Source organism: Cucumis melo, chromosome 11 (genome assembly GCF_025177605.1).
Source record: "Cucumis melo cultivar AY chromosome 11, USDA_Cmelo_AY_1.0, whole genome shotgun sequence".
Lineage (NCBI taxonomy): Eukaryota > Viridiplantae > Streptophyta > Magnoliopsida > Cucurbitales > Cucurbitaceae > Cucumis > Cucumis melo.
In genome coordinates, this window is record NC_066867.1 from 29649683 (window position 1) to 29666845 (window position 17163).

General features: G+C 31.1%; 2 protein-coding genes across 4 annotated transcripts; one reads left to right on the forward strand and one right to left on the reverse strand.

The window, feature by feature from the left end:
• Positions 1-1009: 1009 nt before the first annotated feature.
• Positions 1010-9168, forward strand: LOC103497876 (ISWI chromatin-remodeling complex ATPase CHR11). Of its 3 annotated transcripts, XM_051091857.1 has the most exons (26): positions 1010-1399; positions 1691-1831; positions 1924-2030; positions 2545-2657; positions 2752-2849; positions 3130-3309; positions 3409-3630; positions 3914-4048; positions 4144-4426; positions 4505-4578; positions 4723-4943; positions 5023-5110; positions 5193-5286; positions 5437-5625; positions 5739-5770; positions 5870-5946; positions 6038-6127; positions 6275-6344; positions 6475-6529; positions 6612-6670; positions 6804-6969; positions 7657-7835; positions 7931-8146; positions 8240-8338; positions 8418-8463; positions 8811-9168. In XM_051091857.1, the coding sequence occupies exons 1-25, from the start codon at positions 1184-1186 to the stop codon at positions 8433-8435; spliced, it is 3222 nt and encodes a 1073-aa protein (XP_050947814.1). In that variant the 5' UTR covers positions 1010-1183; the 3' UTR covers positions 8436-8463; positions 8811-9168. The 3 variants fall into 3 exon arrangements, with proteins under 3 accessions (XP_050947814.1, XP_008458481.2, XP_008458482.2); XM_008460259.3 differs by having other exon boundaries at positions 8418-9168; XM_008460260.3 differs by having other exon boundaries at positions 6615-6670; positions 8418-9168.
• Positions 9169-15288: 6120 nt separating this feature from the next.
• On the reverse strand, positions 15289-15958 carry LOC103497875 (monothiol glutaredoxin-S10). Its single transcript, XM_008460258.3, has one exon. It carries the CDS (start codon positions 15802-15804, stop codon positions 15493-15495), a length of 312 nt encoding a protein of 103 aa, XP_008458480.1. The 5' UTR covers positions 15805-15958; the 3' UTR covers positions 15289-15492.
• Positions 15959-17163: the final 1205 nt, after the last annotated feature.

Sequence of the window (17163 nt, forward strand, 5' to 3'; positions counted from 1 at the left end):
AATAGCGAAAATGTGTTATTCGTCATTAATATGTTTGCTCGCGGTAATTGTGACCTCTCGGGAGAATTGATGACTGCATCAAAGATGCAATTGCTAGTACTAGTACATATGAGAATTCTTAATTGTCTAGTTGTAAATAGACCCAAATAACATTAGAAATGTTTACTTAATTGTCATTAAATTTAAAACTCTCGATATTTGTGTCATTTCAACATTTAATTTATGTATATAAATATTAGGTTTATCTAGAATATGAGGGGTATAAAAAATGTATTTCTTACTCTGCGAGACCAACAACCACGAAAACCAATAAATCGGAAAATCAGAAACAACCCAAACCAAGAAAACTAAGAAACCATAAAGAAAAAAAATCATAAAATACAAAAGTAAGACTAGGTTCGTTCACAACCAAGGTCTTAGCGATGATGCAGCCTCATGGGTTGAGTTTGTTTTTTTTTTTTTTTTTGTTATTTTTATCATATATGCAAGATAAAAAAAAGTGTGCAACAAGTTTGTAAGTCCCTAAACTTAAATTGCCACCAAATACAATTTTGTGCAACCATGGTTTAGTAACAATTTTATGAATAATAACTAATTATATAACATCATTTTAAAATAACTGCAAATATAGCAAAGTCTATCAAGTTCAACTTATATCGATAATAGACTATTATGATCTATGATCGATAGACCAATATTTGTAATATGGTCTATCGCTGATAAATTTATATCTTTAATAAATAACGAAAGATTATGCTATATTTTTAATTTTTTAAATTATTAGTATATATGCTAATATTTTGAGTTTAATTGATATATATTTGCAACTATTTTTTCGGTTTTTTTTTTTTTTTAAATAGAATCATCACCGCATTTACGAAATTTCAACAACCCCAATGGGCTAAGTGACCGGCCATGCTAGGTCCATTAGAAAGGCCCAACCCAGCGATAGGCGGGAACTTGCCATTTCTTTTTATTGGCGGGAAAATTATGCTACCAAAGTAACAAATGATTCCGAACCGCAGATCTCCGTTGATTTCAATCCAACGCCTATAAAACATTCATGTTATCAATTTCTCGTTTTATTTGGTCAGTGGTTCGAGAATTATAAGTCGGTTTACTTCTCTTTCACACAGAGACTCCTCCTTTTCGAAACCCCCCTCCCGGCGTCCGTGAAAAAGCTATGGCGAAACCCTCGAAGCGACAGGCGTCTTCCGATGAAGCCATGTCCAATGGTTCTAGCTCGTCGGAGGAAGAGGAGCAAACTAACGACCAGATCAATGAGGAGGAAGACGAGGAGGAGCTCGAAGCGGTCGCTCGCTCGGCAGGCTCTGACGAGGATGAAGCTGCCGACGATTCTGATAACGATGGATCACCTGTCGAAAATGGCGAGGAAGAGGTAAATTTGGAATTGAGGTTCTCAATATACGGTTTTTGTTTGTGTTAATTTTACTCGGATCTCGGTAGGGTTTTTGATTTTTAATTTTTCTGTTCCTTCTCTGGTTTACTTCATACGAAGGTTAGATTGACTAGGTTTTGTCAAAAAATTTCCGTCATTTGGTCAATTCGAGGAAAGAGAGACTGGAAAGTTGAGCATATGGTGGCACATCTTAAGTATTGGCTTGTGCTTCTATTTCTGGAATTGTTATATTTTTTGGACGCTGTACATTATTGTTACATTTTTCAACAGGATGGAAGTAACGAGGGCCAAGATGATAAAACTGATATTGGGCGGCGTGAAAAGGCCAGACTAAGAGAAATGCAACAAATGAAGAAGCAGAAGATTCAGGACATGTTAGATGCACAAAATGCTGCTATTGATGCTGATATGGTTTGTGGAATCAGTGAATACAATTGATTGATGTTATTTTCCGTTTTCTGTGATAATTAACATAACATTGAGTTAATGTTCTCGGGTGGCAGAATAACAAGGGGAAGGGACGCTTGAAGTATCTTCTGCAACAAACTGAGATATTTGCTCATTTTGCTAAAGGCGATCATTCTTCTTCCCAGAAGAAAACGAAGGGAAGGTATGTATTATCATTTGAAGAGCCTTACAGATGTTGGTTTGCTTCTTGGTAGCTTAAATAGCTAAGATGGTCGTTTTTTTGGGGGCTGTAAAAGCGTTGTAAATAGGAGTATTGTGTCTATGAAAGTTAGTCTGCTCTACAAAATAAGCTCCTTATATGGGAATTATATATTAACTGTTATTTTACCGATGGAAACTTTATTCTTGACCACCATCGAATATTTTTCTTTACAGATTTGAACATTTTATCTTCCCATAAATCTTAAGGGTCTAGGGACACTAATGCTGTTTTTGCGAGTGTGTCATTTGGGCATGATCACATTTCCTGTTTTGTTTTCTCCAAAGCACATTTTGCATTTTGATTTTGCTCATAAATTGTTTGGAAATGAACGAACACTTATCATTATTCAGGTTGTCCATGTAACCATTGGGTGATCATTCACTTTTTTTGAGAATTAACGAGAGACTTTTTATGAGCATGTTTAGTAATAGCTATTGCTTTGGTAATAATTCAGGGGTCGCCATGCATCAAAACTAACTGAAGAAGAAGAAGATGAAGAATATCTTAAAGAGGAAGAAGATGGTCTATCTGGGACTGGGAATACTCGTTTACTTTCACAACCATCTTGTTAGTTTTCCAAGTTTTTCTTTTAACATTCCTTGGGTTTTGCATTTCCTTTAAAGTTTGGGACATTTTCGTTAATAAAAATTATCGAGTGCAGGTATCCAAGGGAAAATGAGAGATTATCAACTAGCTGGATTAAACTGGCTCATTCGGCTATATGAGAATGGCATAAATGGAATCCTTGCTGATGAGATGGTAATAAACAGATCCATTGATTCAACATTTCTCTTTTCTTTATTTGACTTCGATTATGTTTATTTCCTTATGATATTGAAAATCTTTTACAAGGTTTGTAAAGTTACCATTTCTTGCTAAACATTTTAATTTTGACAGTTTCATACATAAAATATTTATTTCCTTATGATATTGAAAATCTCTTACAAGGTACCTAAAGTTTCTATTTCTTGCTAAACGTTTTAATTTTGACAGTTTCATACATAAATCAGTGTGCTAATAAATGGTGCTTTTCCATTAGGGGCTTGGCAAGACATTACAAACCATCTCGTTGTTGGGCTATCTGCACGAGTACAGAGGAATAACAGGTCCCCATATGGTAGTTGCTCCAAAATCTACTCTGGGAAATTGGATGAATGAAATTCGTCGATTTTGCCCTGTCTTGCGTGCTGTAAAGTTTCTTGGAAATCCTGATGAAAGGGTATTTTTCTCCATTCTTTAAAGTATGTGAATTTTAGTGATGTTAGATTGTGATTTGTGCGGAAGACTTATTAGCACTTCATTGATGCACTTCCTGCAGAGGGATATACGGGAAAATTTACTCGTTGCTGGGAAATTTGATGTATGTGTTACCAGTTTTGAAATGGCCATTAAGGAGAAGTCTTGCTTGCGCCGTTTTAGTTGGCGCTACATTATTATTGATGAAGCCCATCGGATTAAGAACGAGAATTCCCTCCTTTCAAAGACAATGAGGCTTTATAACACCAACTACCGTCTTCTAATCACTGGCACACCGCTTCAGGTATTCAAAATTAGTTTTCCCATCATGGAATTCTGCTGCCTGTTTTGGATCTAAATATGTACAAATTTATATTCCTAGGTCAGGCCTTTGTGTTTATTGCCCTGTTAGATTGACAAATCATTTTGATTGTTTAGTAATTTATTTTAAATAACAGCATCTGGTTGGATATGTTCTTTGAAAAAAAGCAATATTGTCAGGCATTGTTGTTCCCCAGTTATTTATTTCATTCATTTTCTTTCTTACTGGATTGTATAACAAAATAGTCTTTTATTATCCTTTTCAGAACAATCTTCATGAACTGTGGTCTCTCCTCAATTTTCTTTTGCCTGAAATATTTAGTTCAGCCGAGACTTTTGATGAATGGTTTCAAATTTCTGGGGAAAATGATCAGCAGGAGGTGGTTCAACAACTTCACAAGGTATACCTAAATGCATTCTGTGCATGCATCTTTAGTTTGATATTTCAATTCTTTTATCTCACATTCTTTTTTGTCTCCTACTTTGCACCCGATAGGTCCTTCGGCCATTTCTTCTTCGGAGGTTGAAATCAGATGTAGAGAAAGGTTTACCTCCAAAAAAGGAAACAATACTCAAAGTAGGCATGTCGCAAATGCAAAAACAATACTATCGTGCTTTGCTGCAAAAGGATCTTGAAGTTGTTAATGCTGGTGGTGAGCGTAAACGGCTACTTAATATAGCAATGCAGCTCCGGAAATGCTGTAATCACCCATATTTGTTTCAAGGTGCTGAACCTGGGCCTCCTTACACCACAGGGGACCATCTTATTACTAGTGCTGGTAAGCTTTGTGTTCAAGGATGCGCTGATGATCATGCTTTAGTGACTCATTCATTAACACTGAAAATTTCATTAATAGGTAAAATGGTTCTTTTGGACAAGTTGCTTCCTAAACTGAAAGAGCGTGATTCTAGAGTCCTAATATTTTCGCAGGTAAATGTTTTTGCTAACGTTATATGGTGCAAGTGAATAAGTTTTCCATGCCACTTTAGCATTGTGGATTTACTATTTGTTCTGTTTGGTTTTAGTATTATTTTTTAACATTTTGCCTAAGCTTTGCATTTGTGTGAATTTCAGATGACAAGGCTGTTAGACATTCTTGAAGATTATTTAATGTTTCGTGGATACTATTATTGTCGAATTGATGGTAACACTGGTGGTGAAGATCGTGATGCATCCATTGATGCCTTCAACAGGCCTGGAAGTGAAAATTTTGTTTTCTTATTGTCAACTAGAGCTGGAGGTCTTGGTATTAATCTTGCTACTGCAGATGTAGTTATTCTTTATGACAGTGACTGGTACATCTCTTTGATCAAGATTTTTGCTTCTGCTGTTGTCTCGCCCTCAATATGCTCTGACATGCAACGTTTATTTCAGGAACCCTCAAGTTGATCTGCAAGCACAAGATCGTGCTCACAGGATTGGTCAGAAGAAGGAAGTTCAAGTGTTCCGGTTTTGCACTGAGGTAAACAAAGTAACTTAAGTTATATAATAGAGAACTCAAACTTATTGCAGCAGTAAATGTAATTTATTCTTCGATGGAACAGTATACCATTGAGGAAAAAGTGATAGAAAGGGCTTACAAGAAACTTGCGCTCGATGCTTTGGTGATTCAACAAGGACGTTTAGCAGAGCAGAAAAGTGAGTGTTATCTTCATGTATACTTCAAGCACTGCATCATTGAATGCTTAGAATATATTTATACAGTTCCTTATATCTTTTAACATGTATCATTACCGCATTGTTCATATCTCTTATTTATTTATGTATTATTGTTTTTTCTTATAATAGCTGTCAACAAGGATGAGCTACTTCAAATGGTGAGGTTTGGTGCTGAGATGGTTTTCAGTTCCAAAGATAGCACCATCACAGACGAGGACATTGACAGAATCATTGCAAAGGGAGAAGCAGCAACAGCAGAGCTTGATGCAAAGATGAAGAAATTTACTGAAGATGCCATTAAATTTAAAATGGATGAAAGTGTGTAACATCCTGACATAAACTGACTATTAGCCTCTTTCTGTTAATTTTCTGCTTTCTGTCAAATATTTGAGTTACTAGTTTCCACTAATGTTTATGTGTGGTCGTGGCAGCTGCTGAATTGTACGATTTTGATGATGAAAAGGTAAATGCAATTATATCAGATTCTTGTAAATCACTTCCAATATTATTCAAAGGCTATTAAAGAAAATATTCTTACTTTTTACCTTGTATCTTAATGAAGGACGAGAATAAATTTGACTTCAAGAAAATTGTCAGTGAAAATTGGATCGAACCACCTAAAAGAGAACGGAAGCGGAAGTAATGACTTAAAATTCCTTGCCAGTTTTACTACATGAACTTATTATTTAATCTTTGGAAATCCTGACTTCTGTTTTCTCCCTTCTAATAGTTACTCAGAATCAGAATACTTTAAGCAAACGATGCGGCAAGGTGGTCCAACAAAACCAAAAGAGCCCAGGATACCTCGCATGCCTCAGTTGTAAGGCTCTTGAATTGGTTGATTTATTTTGTAGCCCTAGTTTTTCTTCTTTTTATTTTTTATATACTTATCTGTCTATAATTTTTCCAAATTTATCCCTCATTCTATTCGTCTCTTACGTGAGTGTACAATAATTTTTGTTTATAGGCACGACTTCCAGTTTTTCAACACACAGAGGTTGAGTGAACTCTATGAAAAAGAAGTGCGGTATCTCATGGTGAGTGTAAAATTTTTCAGTATTCCTTTCTGTTTTACATTAATTGCTCGTGCCTATTATTCAGCAGCTTTACTTGCTTTATTTATTATATTTATTCTTTAATTGATCATCACTGTTTTGACTGGCACAGCAAACACATCAAAAGAACCAGTTGAAAGACACAATAGATGTCGAGGAGCCGGAAGGTATGTTACTAATACATATGTTTTATCTCCCCTTTCCTAATTTTTCCTTCATGATATGACTAATCTTAGACGTGATAATTAGAAGTGGGCGATCCTTTGACTGCCGAAGAGCTAGAGGAGAAGGAGCGGCTCTTAGAGGAAGTAAGTGGATTGATGTTTTAAGGGGTTGTCTTACAATCACTTTAATGAACTTTATTCTTGGTTTTAGGAAGTGGATTTATGTTTTAAGGTTTTGTCTCATAATTACTTCTCTGAACTTGATTTTTTGGTTTAGGGATTTTCTTCATGGAGTCGCAGAGATTTCAATACATTTATTAGAGCTTGTGAGAAATATGGGCGAAACGATATAAAAAGTATTTCTTCAGAGATGGAAGGAAAAACGGAAGAAGAAGTTGAGAGATATGCAAAGGTCTTTAAGGAGCGATACAAAGAGTTAAATGGTAAATGGATCCATCTTGTGATGATGCATCTTTGTGAATATGATAGGACAATGTTCTTGATGATTATCATAATTGGACATAGGAAGCAGAGAATATTCTTTTTACTATTTCTTGAAACCAACTTTAGATGACTTATGAAATGAGACGTTTTTCTGCATGTAAATTTGCTCCATCTATGTCATCTCTCCCATGACTACAAAAATGGTGGCCATCAGCCTATCATGGTTTCAAAGCTTTGTTAATCGTCTCTATTGAACTATTTTGGTTGTTTTTCTTCTAACTTTAATGAGCTGTAGGTGTGATGTTCAGATTTGAGGTGCAGCTCAATTAGAGTATAATTCAAGGGAAATGATTCAACTATTTTGAGAAAATCTAAAACTAGATCAGCGTTTACTGGACTCCTTTGTTATTGTGCCACTTAAATTCTTTTTTAGGGTAGCTAAATTGATGTTCAAATTGTTGTAGCAAACTAAGTCAGCCTTCAATCAGCTAGTTAGTTTTGTTATGGCTTATTAGTATTCACTATATTTTCACGGCTGATCTATTACAAATAAATTTGCTGAAGGCTGAGTTGAGTTTTTTTTATTTCTCACAAGAATTAAAAACAGATCTGTTTAGTTTTTTGTTTATCGGTTATAATCTACTACTATCTGAAAAGTTTCTAAGCATATTATATGTAATTTGCAGATTATGATAGAATCATCAAGAACATAGAAAGAGGGGAAGCAAGGATTTCTCGTAAAGACGAAATAATGAAAGCCATTGGGAAGAAACTGGATCGCTACAAAAATCCATGGCTGGAGCTCAAGATCCAGTATGGCCAGAATAAAGGCAAGTTGTATAACGAAGAATGCGATCGTTTCATGGTGGGTATTGGATGTTCTGAATTCTCTCATCTGGAATGTGCCAATGTATTCTGTTGGATATCGAACATGACAAGTTTTATCTTAATGATGAACAGATATGCATGGTTCACAAGCTTGGTTACGGAAACTGGGACGAACTTAAGGCAGCATTTCGAACATCACCCTTGTTTCGATTTGATTGGTTTATCAAGTCGCGAACGACCCAAGAACTTGCGAGGAGGTGTGATACCTTAATCCGATTAGTGGAGAAAGAAAACCAGGAACATGACGAAAGGGAGAGACAGGCCCGTAAAGAAAAGAAGCTTGCGAAGGTTTTGTTCTCTATTCTTATTTTGATCAAACTTTTCTTTAATTATCTATTTGTGAAGAAAATTTTGCTGAATTTGAATTCTATTTTGTTTCAGAGTATGACACCATCAAAACGTTCCTTAGCAAGGCAGACCGAGAGCCCAACTAATCTAAAGAAGAGGAAGCAATTATCAATGGACGATTATGTAAACTCCGTAAGTTCTCCGAACGACACCATTGTCCTGTTTTGCCCAAAACTAATAAAATAGTCCTAACCCAACTTTTCTTTTGCAGGGAAAACGAAGGAAGTAACAATTTTTTTTAACTTCTTTTTGGACGGGTAAGACCCATCATTTATCTTTTTTGTTGAGGCAAAACAACTGTCTGTCTGCCACATCTTTGTTTATTGCCTCTTGATTACCATCTAGAAGTACACAACCTTGAACAGGATCTGTTCCATAGTTGTACGTGTTCTTGAGTTCTACAATCTAGTTCACGTTGGTAGCTAAAATGCTTTAGAGATCCCTCCCCATATTTTTGGGATAACTTCTTGGGGATCAATTAGATTGGTAGGTGTAACTGGAAGGTCTTGTATAAAATTATTAGAGAGAACACAACTTGGTTCTGCCAATATCTTGTATGCCATAGTTGATTTTTAGTTCGAAAATATTATAATCTGTTTGGCAGATGATGTTAGTGCATCAAGGAAAAGGTTGCATCATCGGCCGCAAGACTGGTATGAAGAACAAATTAGAGTTGGACCAGAAAAGGCCGTTGACAAACTGATGACCATGTAAGGGATGTCTCATCTCATAGTAACCATTTCTGACTTTGTTTCCTAATTAAAGATTTTCTGGCTGCTAACATAACTTTATTTAGAAAATTTCAAGATTCTCTTAGCTTTACTTGAATCCCACTCTTACATGGAGTCGAGAGAAGTGAAGTAAGGTAGTGGGTATTCTAGTTTGATGATGAATCATTTACTTGTGTTTTGTAAATATTTGATTTTTAGTTTCAGGAAATGATTGTCAAATTTTTTAAAATATCTTACCTTGAGTTGCATATTTTTTTTTTCGTAAATTTTAAGTTAATTTTCCAAAAACAAAGCAGTTTTTGTGATTTATTTATTTTTTCAGTTCTCAACATTTGCTTGGTTTTAAAAAACATAACAAAACATGAAAACCCAATTTAGGGTTGAACAAGGCCTTGTAGGGTTTATTTTCAATAACAAATGACAATACGTTTGGGTTGCTCAGACTACCCAGACCTTTTTGTTCTTTTGTTAATGTGCTTTCCTACTTCCTGCAAATGTTTTCGAAGTTTCGACAACCTAAATGTTTCTACATGTATATTTTATTGTTTTTCTAATGGAGGTGATTATAGATAAGAAATTGTGATGGAACAAGGAAATTATCGTTTATTTTTATATCAAAAGGGTTAGAGTGATTGATGAGTAGAAAGTAGAATCAAATAATCTATCAATTTTAGAATGGGCCAGAAGTTTTTGGCCTATGTAAATAGAACCTCCCATGGATTAGCTGTTTAATAATAGTGAAGTAATGCTCAAAATTATCTTTCTAGTCATTGGATACACGTCTTGAGCATAAATTCTGTGCTATTGATATTGTGGACAATTGAAAAGAGATGTTGGGGAGTGAACTTGAACTATAGGAAAGTTACTTTCAAACATCCCATATAAGAAAAAGAACAGGTGGAAATGGTGTAATAACCCAAGTTGTTGGATTTATGCAAAATTAAAGGTTCAAGTAAAGCTATTTGCTTTAATGAATAACGATTAACTCTCGGATCTAAATTAGAATCAATTGTGTTTCTATCAGAATCAAATACAATGTACTTCAGACTCAGGTTAATTAAGACTAATCTTAAGAATGGCTTTAATTATTGATTTTTATTAAGATTTGTAAATGCAATACTAGGATCTGAAGAAACCAAGGTCTCGATATCATTAATATTGGGTTTCATGAATGTCCAATGGTAAAAAAAACTTAAAAGTCATTAAAAGAAACAATCGATAAAATTTTAGAAAACAAGACCTAGGAAATTGAAGCTGAATTGTACTTCGGTTGAGAAGTTAATATACAAAATTAAAATTGTGATACTGGTTTAAATAGTTTTGAATATCGTTATCTAGGTCGTATATTTAACGTGTGCGCTTAACAATGTTTGACGTTGCAAATTCTAAAAGTGTACTTGTAAACAAACACTTTTTCACAATTTCTACATAGTTGTTTTGTTCTCCATATGCCATCTTCCATACCACACGGTGTTTTTATTGCCATCTCTATTCCATTCTTTGGTATTCATTGGAGATGTAATGTGAGTGTCGCTTATATCTTTTTTGTCATGCTTCTTATGATAATTTTATTTGGTACTTGCAATAGGCCAATGGTTGAATTCACATCATGGATCTATACCCATTTCATTATTGAAAATTTCATCTATTTCGAGAAGAATTCCTGATGTAATAGTTAATTTAAGAAAATATTTTGAATAACCATCTTAATCTCGATAGAATTATAGAGTATCTTTCAACACGTTTATTTTAAAACAATAAAAAATATATAATATCAACTTGTAGTTAGACCTTAAAAAATGAAAAAGATTGTGATGCATACAAATTTTAAAAAAAAATTAGAATTTATTCATTTATTATTTATTATTTTTAAAATAATAATCATTTTGGTTTTTATATTGAAAGCAAGGAGTATTTTTTTAGTTAATGTATATGTTGAAAAAGGTGGTCAAAAGTAGAGAGAACACGTTTCCGGCTTTGATTAACTCCCTACACTTTTTAATCATAATATTTCTAAAACACAGTATGCCCTCGAATCAATGGTTCTTTATTAAAATGTTTTTAAATGCAACTTTTAATTCTGAGTATAATAAATAAATCTAACTTTAAAAATGGTCAAGTATAGGTCTTTGAATTTAATTTTTTTATTTAATAAGTCTTAAATTTTAGCTCATTTGAAAATTTTAAAATTATTGCTACATTCGATATGAAATTGGATTTTACATCTTCGTGAATTTTGAACTTTTCCCTTTTTTTTTTTTTTGCAAATGGTTACTAATAAATTTATAAATTAAAGAAATCTTATAAGGTACCGTATAATTAATAATAAAAAAACAAAAAATTCGAAGGTCTATTAGATATTTTTAAAATTTAAGAATTTACAAAATTCAATACACTTAATAAACAAAAAGTTAAAAATTTGATTTGTCATTTTAAATATTGTATATTAGAAAGTGAGGGACATGTGTTATATATATATATATATAATCTTTCTTGTATTTTCTAAATGGAATATGTATATAAGTGCCCAAATGTAGTAATGTGTCTTTTCTTTTGTCAATCCATTTACGACAAAAAGTAGTATCAATGCTCATAATCGTGCATAATATTATATTCTTCGTTAGATTTTCTTCATCTCATTGTTTTTTAAATTGGAGGTATAGATTTTTGTCCTAGCGTATATTCTTCATCTCAATTGAGCTAGTTTTTCGTTTTATTTTTGTGTTTTACGATTCAACTACTCTTATTAACATGATTAATAATAGTAATGATATTTCTTGTCACGAGGTTCAATTGTTTTTAACATATATATTTTTGACACCTAGAAGGTGTCTTTAATGACTTTCGATTCATGAGGGGGAAAATGGAATTTGGTATAGCTCGTGCTTTGAGTAGGGTTCTATCGTGTTTCTTTTTACTTAGTGTGTGATAACTTATGATTAGGTTGATTTTAGATTATCTTGATATTAATAAATAAGAGGTACTTTTTTTTTAATGTGAGAAAAAGACAAACCATCCATGTCGTTGAAACAAGAATAATATACTCAAAGGAAAATATAGTTTAAAATTGTCTCTCTTCGCGAAAAAGAGGATAAAATAGATGGAAAAATAAATTTTATGATTACGTTCAATCTTCTGCATATCCTTTTATAAAATGGAGATTAAGAAATATGGTCACCCTTTAAATAGCCCAACAAATATGCTACTTTGAGTACTTTTGATCGAGTAGTGCAATATCTAGTAGCTCGAAATAAACAAGAGAAACCCTCAACCTAATGAGAGAGAATAATACACATATACTGTCCTATATAATCACTTATTATCACAAATAAGAAAAAAAAATTGACATAGCTTAGATGCAGATGATTTGGAAAATATTGCACTTCAAAATGTCTTTTACTAAAGAGTTACACCGATGAACGAAAGTATGAACTCTATTATTTTTAAGGGATTCTAAAGTATGTAGTGAAATTTCTATGAAATGGTAGATGTGTTAGAAGTATTCGAGTCTCACAAAGTTGTTTAAATTCCATGAAAATCACATTTTACATGCTTATGTAATTATTGAAATTAATTAGTAAACATTATGTGTTCTACTACTATAGAGATGAAATTCAAAATTGCTACTACTGTCACTAAGAAATATAATATAAGAAAAGTTGAAGATGAGAGACCTAACACAAATAGAAAACCAATTCGAAGAAACTATGATAATAAAATTTGCTTCGAAAGATTTGTACTATCGACTTTAAGATCGAAATTTTGATTCTTCCACTCATATATTATAAATAAATAAAGAATAAATACTTTAAGGAATAAAATTGTGTTGAAACTATATACAAATATAACAAAATATCAATGTCTATGAATATCGATAGATGATTAAAATTTTATATTTATAAATAGCAAATTTTTAAAACAAAATTGGTATAAGAATGTTATATCCCTTGGGGTTGAGAGCATATAAGCATAATTGTCTTGTTATTATTTTATTTAGTTTGTCTGACCTAATAGAAATTTCATCCATCCATCTTGAATAAATTAAGTTGACATTTGTCACTTTCTCTCTCATTCCATAAAAAGTGAAATTAATTAATTAAATAAATCTTTTTATTTTATTTTTTTAAAATTTCTTTGTTGTGTTTAATATATATATGTGTGTGTGTGTATATGAATTAGTTCTGTTTTCACATACACACACACACATAGCATAGGAAGAATCAAACAATCCATTTAAAAACGCTATGGAGAATGTAATTCTTTCATGCATTTTCTCATGAAATGACAATTATTTCCTTTTATATATATTTATAACAATGTTTAGTCTTTTCAGCCCACAGACTTAGTTTCTTTTATGCTTTTATGCATTGCTTCAATTAGGGTCAATTATGGCAACTTGAATTCACCATAGTTTTCTTTAATCTCCAACCTCCAGAATCAAAGAAAACAAACAACTACTCAAAAGGAATTCTACTATATAATCATTGATCGACATGATTATTTCCTTCCAAGAAAAGACTTTTTCTTTTTTACTTTAATTTTTTAAATTTTGTTCTTTCTTTAAGTATTTTATTATTTTTAATTCAATTGATGGGATAAGAAAATTTTAATTTTTTAGAGAATTAAAAATTAAATAATTAATTTACTAGATAAAAAGAAATCGTTTTTTATTTAAACTTTTTGATAAGAAAAAGGTTTAAAATAAAATTTAAAAGTGTTTTAAAAAGCTATTTAACCACTTGCATAATGTTGTGTTTAATTATTTTTAGCGTTTAATTTTGAAAAGAAATGAAATATTTGACAAATACTCAAAGTAATTTTTGAAATAATTTCACAATTGTGTCAAACAATTCTTATCAAAAAGAATTTAAATAAGAATAACGTTTTGAAAACTAAAGTTATTTTTTTTCTTTAAGTAGTTAATGAAAATATACCATTTTATCTTGTTAATAAAGACGCTTTTCATGAAACTAAAATCATCTAACGTTGTTTTACTTCCTCATGCCTTTTGGAGATATGATATTTATTCTTATAATATTTTATAGAAAACATATTTAAAATTTAATCGATTAAAATATATATCGAAGTATAGGAAGTTAAAAGTTCAAATCTTTTATTTTGCACGCGGTAATTATATTATTTTTTAAGAAAAAATTATAAAAATTGCATGTGGCATTTTATCATATGCTTTAGAGATTCGGGCAGGTAGGGCATTTAATTAAGGGCACTCAAATTGTTATTAAACTTTATTTAAATATATTTATTATTATAATGTTTTCTAGAATGGCACTTCGAATTGTGCTTTAGGTAACAAAAATAGAAATTGAAAGACATTCTTTGTAAAGTTATATACTTAGCCAAACACATTCGTTTATGTGTGATAGAGCTTCTCTTACCCCATTTTATTATTCTAAAGTTTTTAGAATAGTTTATATTATATCATTAATTCAATCACTAAACAAAGCTAAAAAAATTTAATTATGATAGTATGTATATATATATATATATATATATATATATATATATATATATATATATATATATATATATATATATATATATATATATAACACTTTATAATCTTATCGCAATTTATTAAATGTTATGTTTTCGGTTTATTCCATTTTAATAAAAAAATATTATAAAATATAGTGAAATTATTGTTGAAAATATTTATAAAAATATAACAAAATTGTATATTCTATCAATGTCTATCAATAACATATTTGAAATTTTGTTAAATTTTATAAATATTTTGGTTGATCGAATTATATTTAAAAATGTTCCATTTAATTATATAAAAAAAGTTGGGTTAAGCATCTTTCTACCTTTTGTCACCACACCAATCACTTCACTTAAGCATTGTACAAATGTAGTATATGTATATGCATATAGTTCAATCATTGAAAAAAGATATGATATTTAAAATTTCGGACGATTTACGTTCTTATTCTTAAAATTTGTGAGTATTTTAGAATTTTTTTAAGACATATCGGCTCTAATATCATATTAGATAATATTTCACCTCGTAATGAAATTAACTAACATTTTAAAAAGATTAACTAAAAATCCAAACGTTACTCAATAAAGTACTAAAATATTATTGTTCAAACTATTTTTTTCATTAGACAATGAAAATTGTAAAAATTAAGCCTCAAATTTATAAGAATTAGACTCACAAACTTATGCAATCAAATATAGAAATCGTATAAGTTTGAGAGTGTTCCAATTACTACAACGTAACTATAAATTCGAGAGTCTAATTTTGACATTTGTACAAGCTTGAAACAGATAGTGTAATCGTACGTTCTGCTAGGTTGGGATAGTTTTTACAATTTGCCTCCAAAATGATAGAAACAAAAAAAGGGCCAAAGGAAATATATTAAACTTGAGGGATAAAACTGAAAAAATGGAAAATATATTACATAAGTCATCAACTTCATCAACTTTGTTACTTATTTCAACCATTATTATACTTAAGCATATTTTTACACACAAAAGGATAAAAAAAAAAGGACCCTTTTGTTCGATTTTTACTAATTTAAGTTCAAAACATCAAAGCCATATAGCTCCAGCTTCCTTTAGCAATTTTTTTAGGGAACCATTGAGATGAAGAGTCATGACAGTGTTGGCAGATCCGATAAGCTTTCCGCCAATGAACACGACTGGCACGGTTGGACTGCAACCCAACGTCTTGGAGAGGGCAGACTCCATTTCCTTGCCTCTCGATTCCCGATCAAGTTCGTGAATCTCTGGGCTCGCTCCTTGATCGTAAAACAACCTTTCAATTGCGTGACACATGCAACATGTACTCTTGGTAAAGATGACTACAGCTTTCTTTGCAGCCATTTTTGCTACCAAGTCCATTGTTTTTTTTTTTTTTTTTTCCTTTCTTTTTTATTTAGAGATTTTAGAGAGAAAGTTTGAAAGAGAGAGATTAGATATATGTGGATCAGTAGGGTTTGTAGTAGTTGAAAGGGATTGGTGTGTATTTATATAGGAGAGGAAGGGCATGACTAAAAGCTTCATTACTTAAAGTAAACTAGAATAATTAAATGGATATAATAGTGTAGAAAATTGAAGATATATATATTTTTTTAATTAAGATATTTGCATCCATGCCCTTTTTGTGTTTTCCTTTTCTTTTTTAGGGAATCATTTTATACCATTTTACATGAGGGGCGTTGCTGCCGAAAGTCCAATACACTAATTTATTAAAATTAAAACACTATAGAGAGAGGAAGATGCTAATAAACAACTTTTGTACCTTTTTTTTCCTACTTTTTTTCTAATTTTAAGACTCGAGTATGATTTTGTTTTTGATAAGCATCTTATCTATAAAAATTATTTTAAATGACAAAACGGTTTAAAATATTTATAAAATATAGTAAAATTTCAAATTTTATCAAATAAAAAACACGCTAGTAGAGACTTCTATTAGTATCTATCAATGATCTCATCGATAAGTAACACATATAACCTTTACTATATTTTATTAATATTTTGATCTATTTTACATTATTTGAAAATATCTTTTTAGTTTATAATGGTTTTTGTTTTTAAAAATTAAGCTATATAAACATTAATAATTTCTGCACACGTGTTTTTATATCATGTTATGCACTTCATAATAATGCTATTTTAAGAAAATTAAACAAGACTTTGAAAACTAAAAAAACTACTTTTATTATTATTTTTTTTAGAATTGGGCCATGGAGAAAAATTAATTAAATAATAATTATATATAATCGAGGAATCCATAGGAAATAAACAAAAATTTCTAGAAACAATGAAAAGTAAAATCGAATCGTGCTATCAAACGAGACGTAAATTTTTAGTCCTTAGTAAGTTTTTCAACTTTCTACTTGTGTTAGGACTTTTTAAAAACTTTTATACTTTTACTTTTCAATTTTCACTAATATAAAAAACGGCCACCCTCCAAAAATTAACATCGAGGATTATTAAAAATTAAGAAGTAAAAGTACAAAATTTTGAAACTTTACGATCAAAGGGAATAACATGACATTTTAAAGCTAGAGACTAAGCATAATTAAGCAGAAGTAGCAATGTGATAAAATTCTAAACAACCTAAAATTTTTCTAGAGAAAATAAAAATTCCTTGATCGTTGAGCTATGCTATTGTCGACGACATTGGTTCTATTAAGTTGACAATGAAGACATTATTTGAGGAATAACAATGAAATAGCAATGATGACATTATGTAAG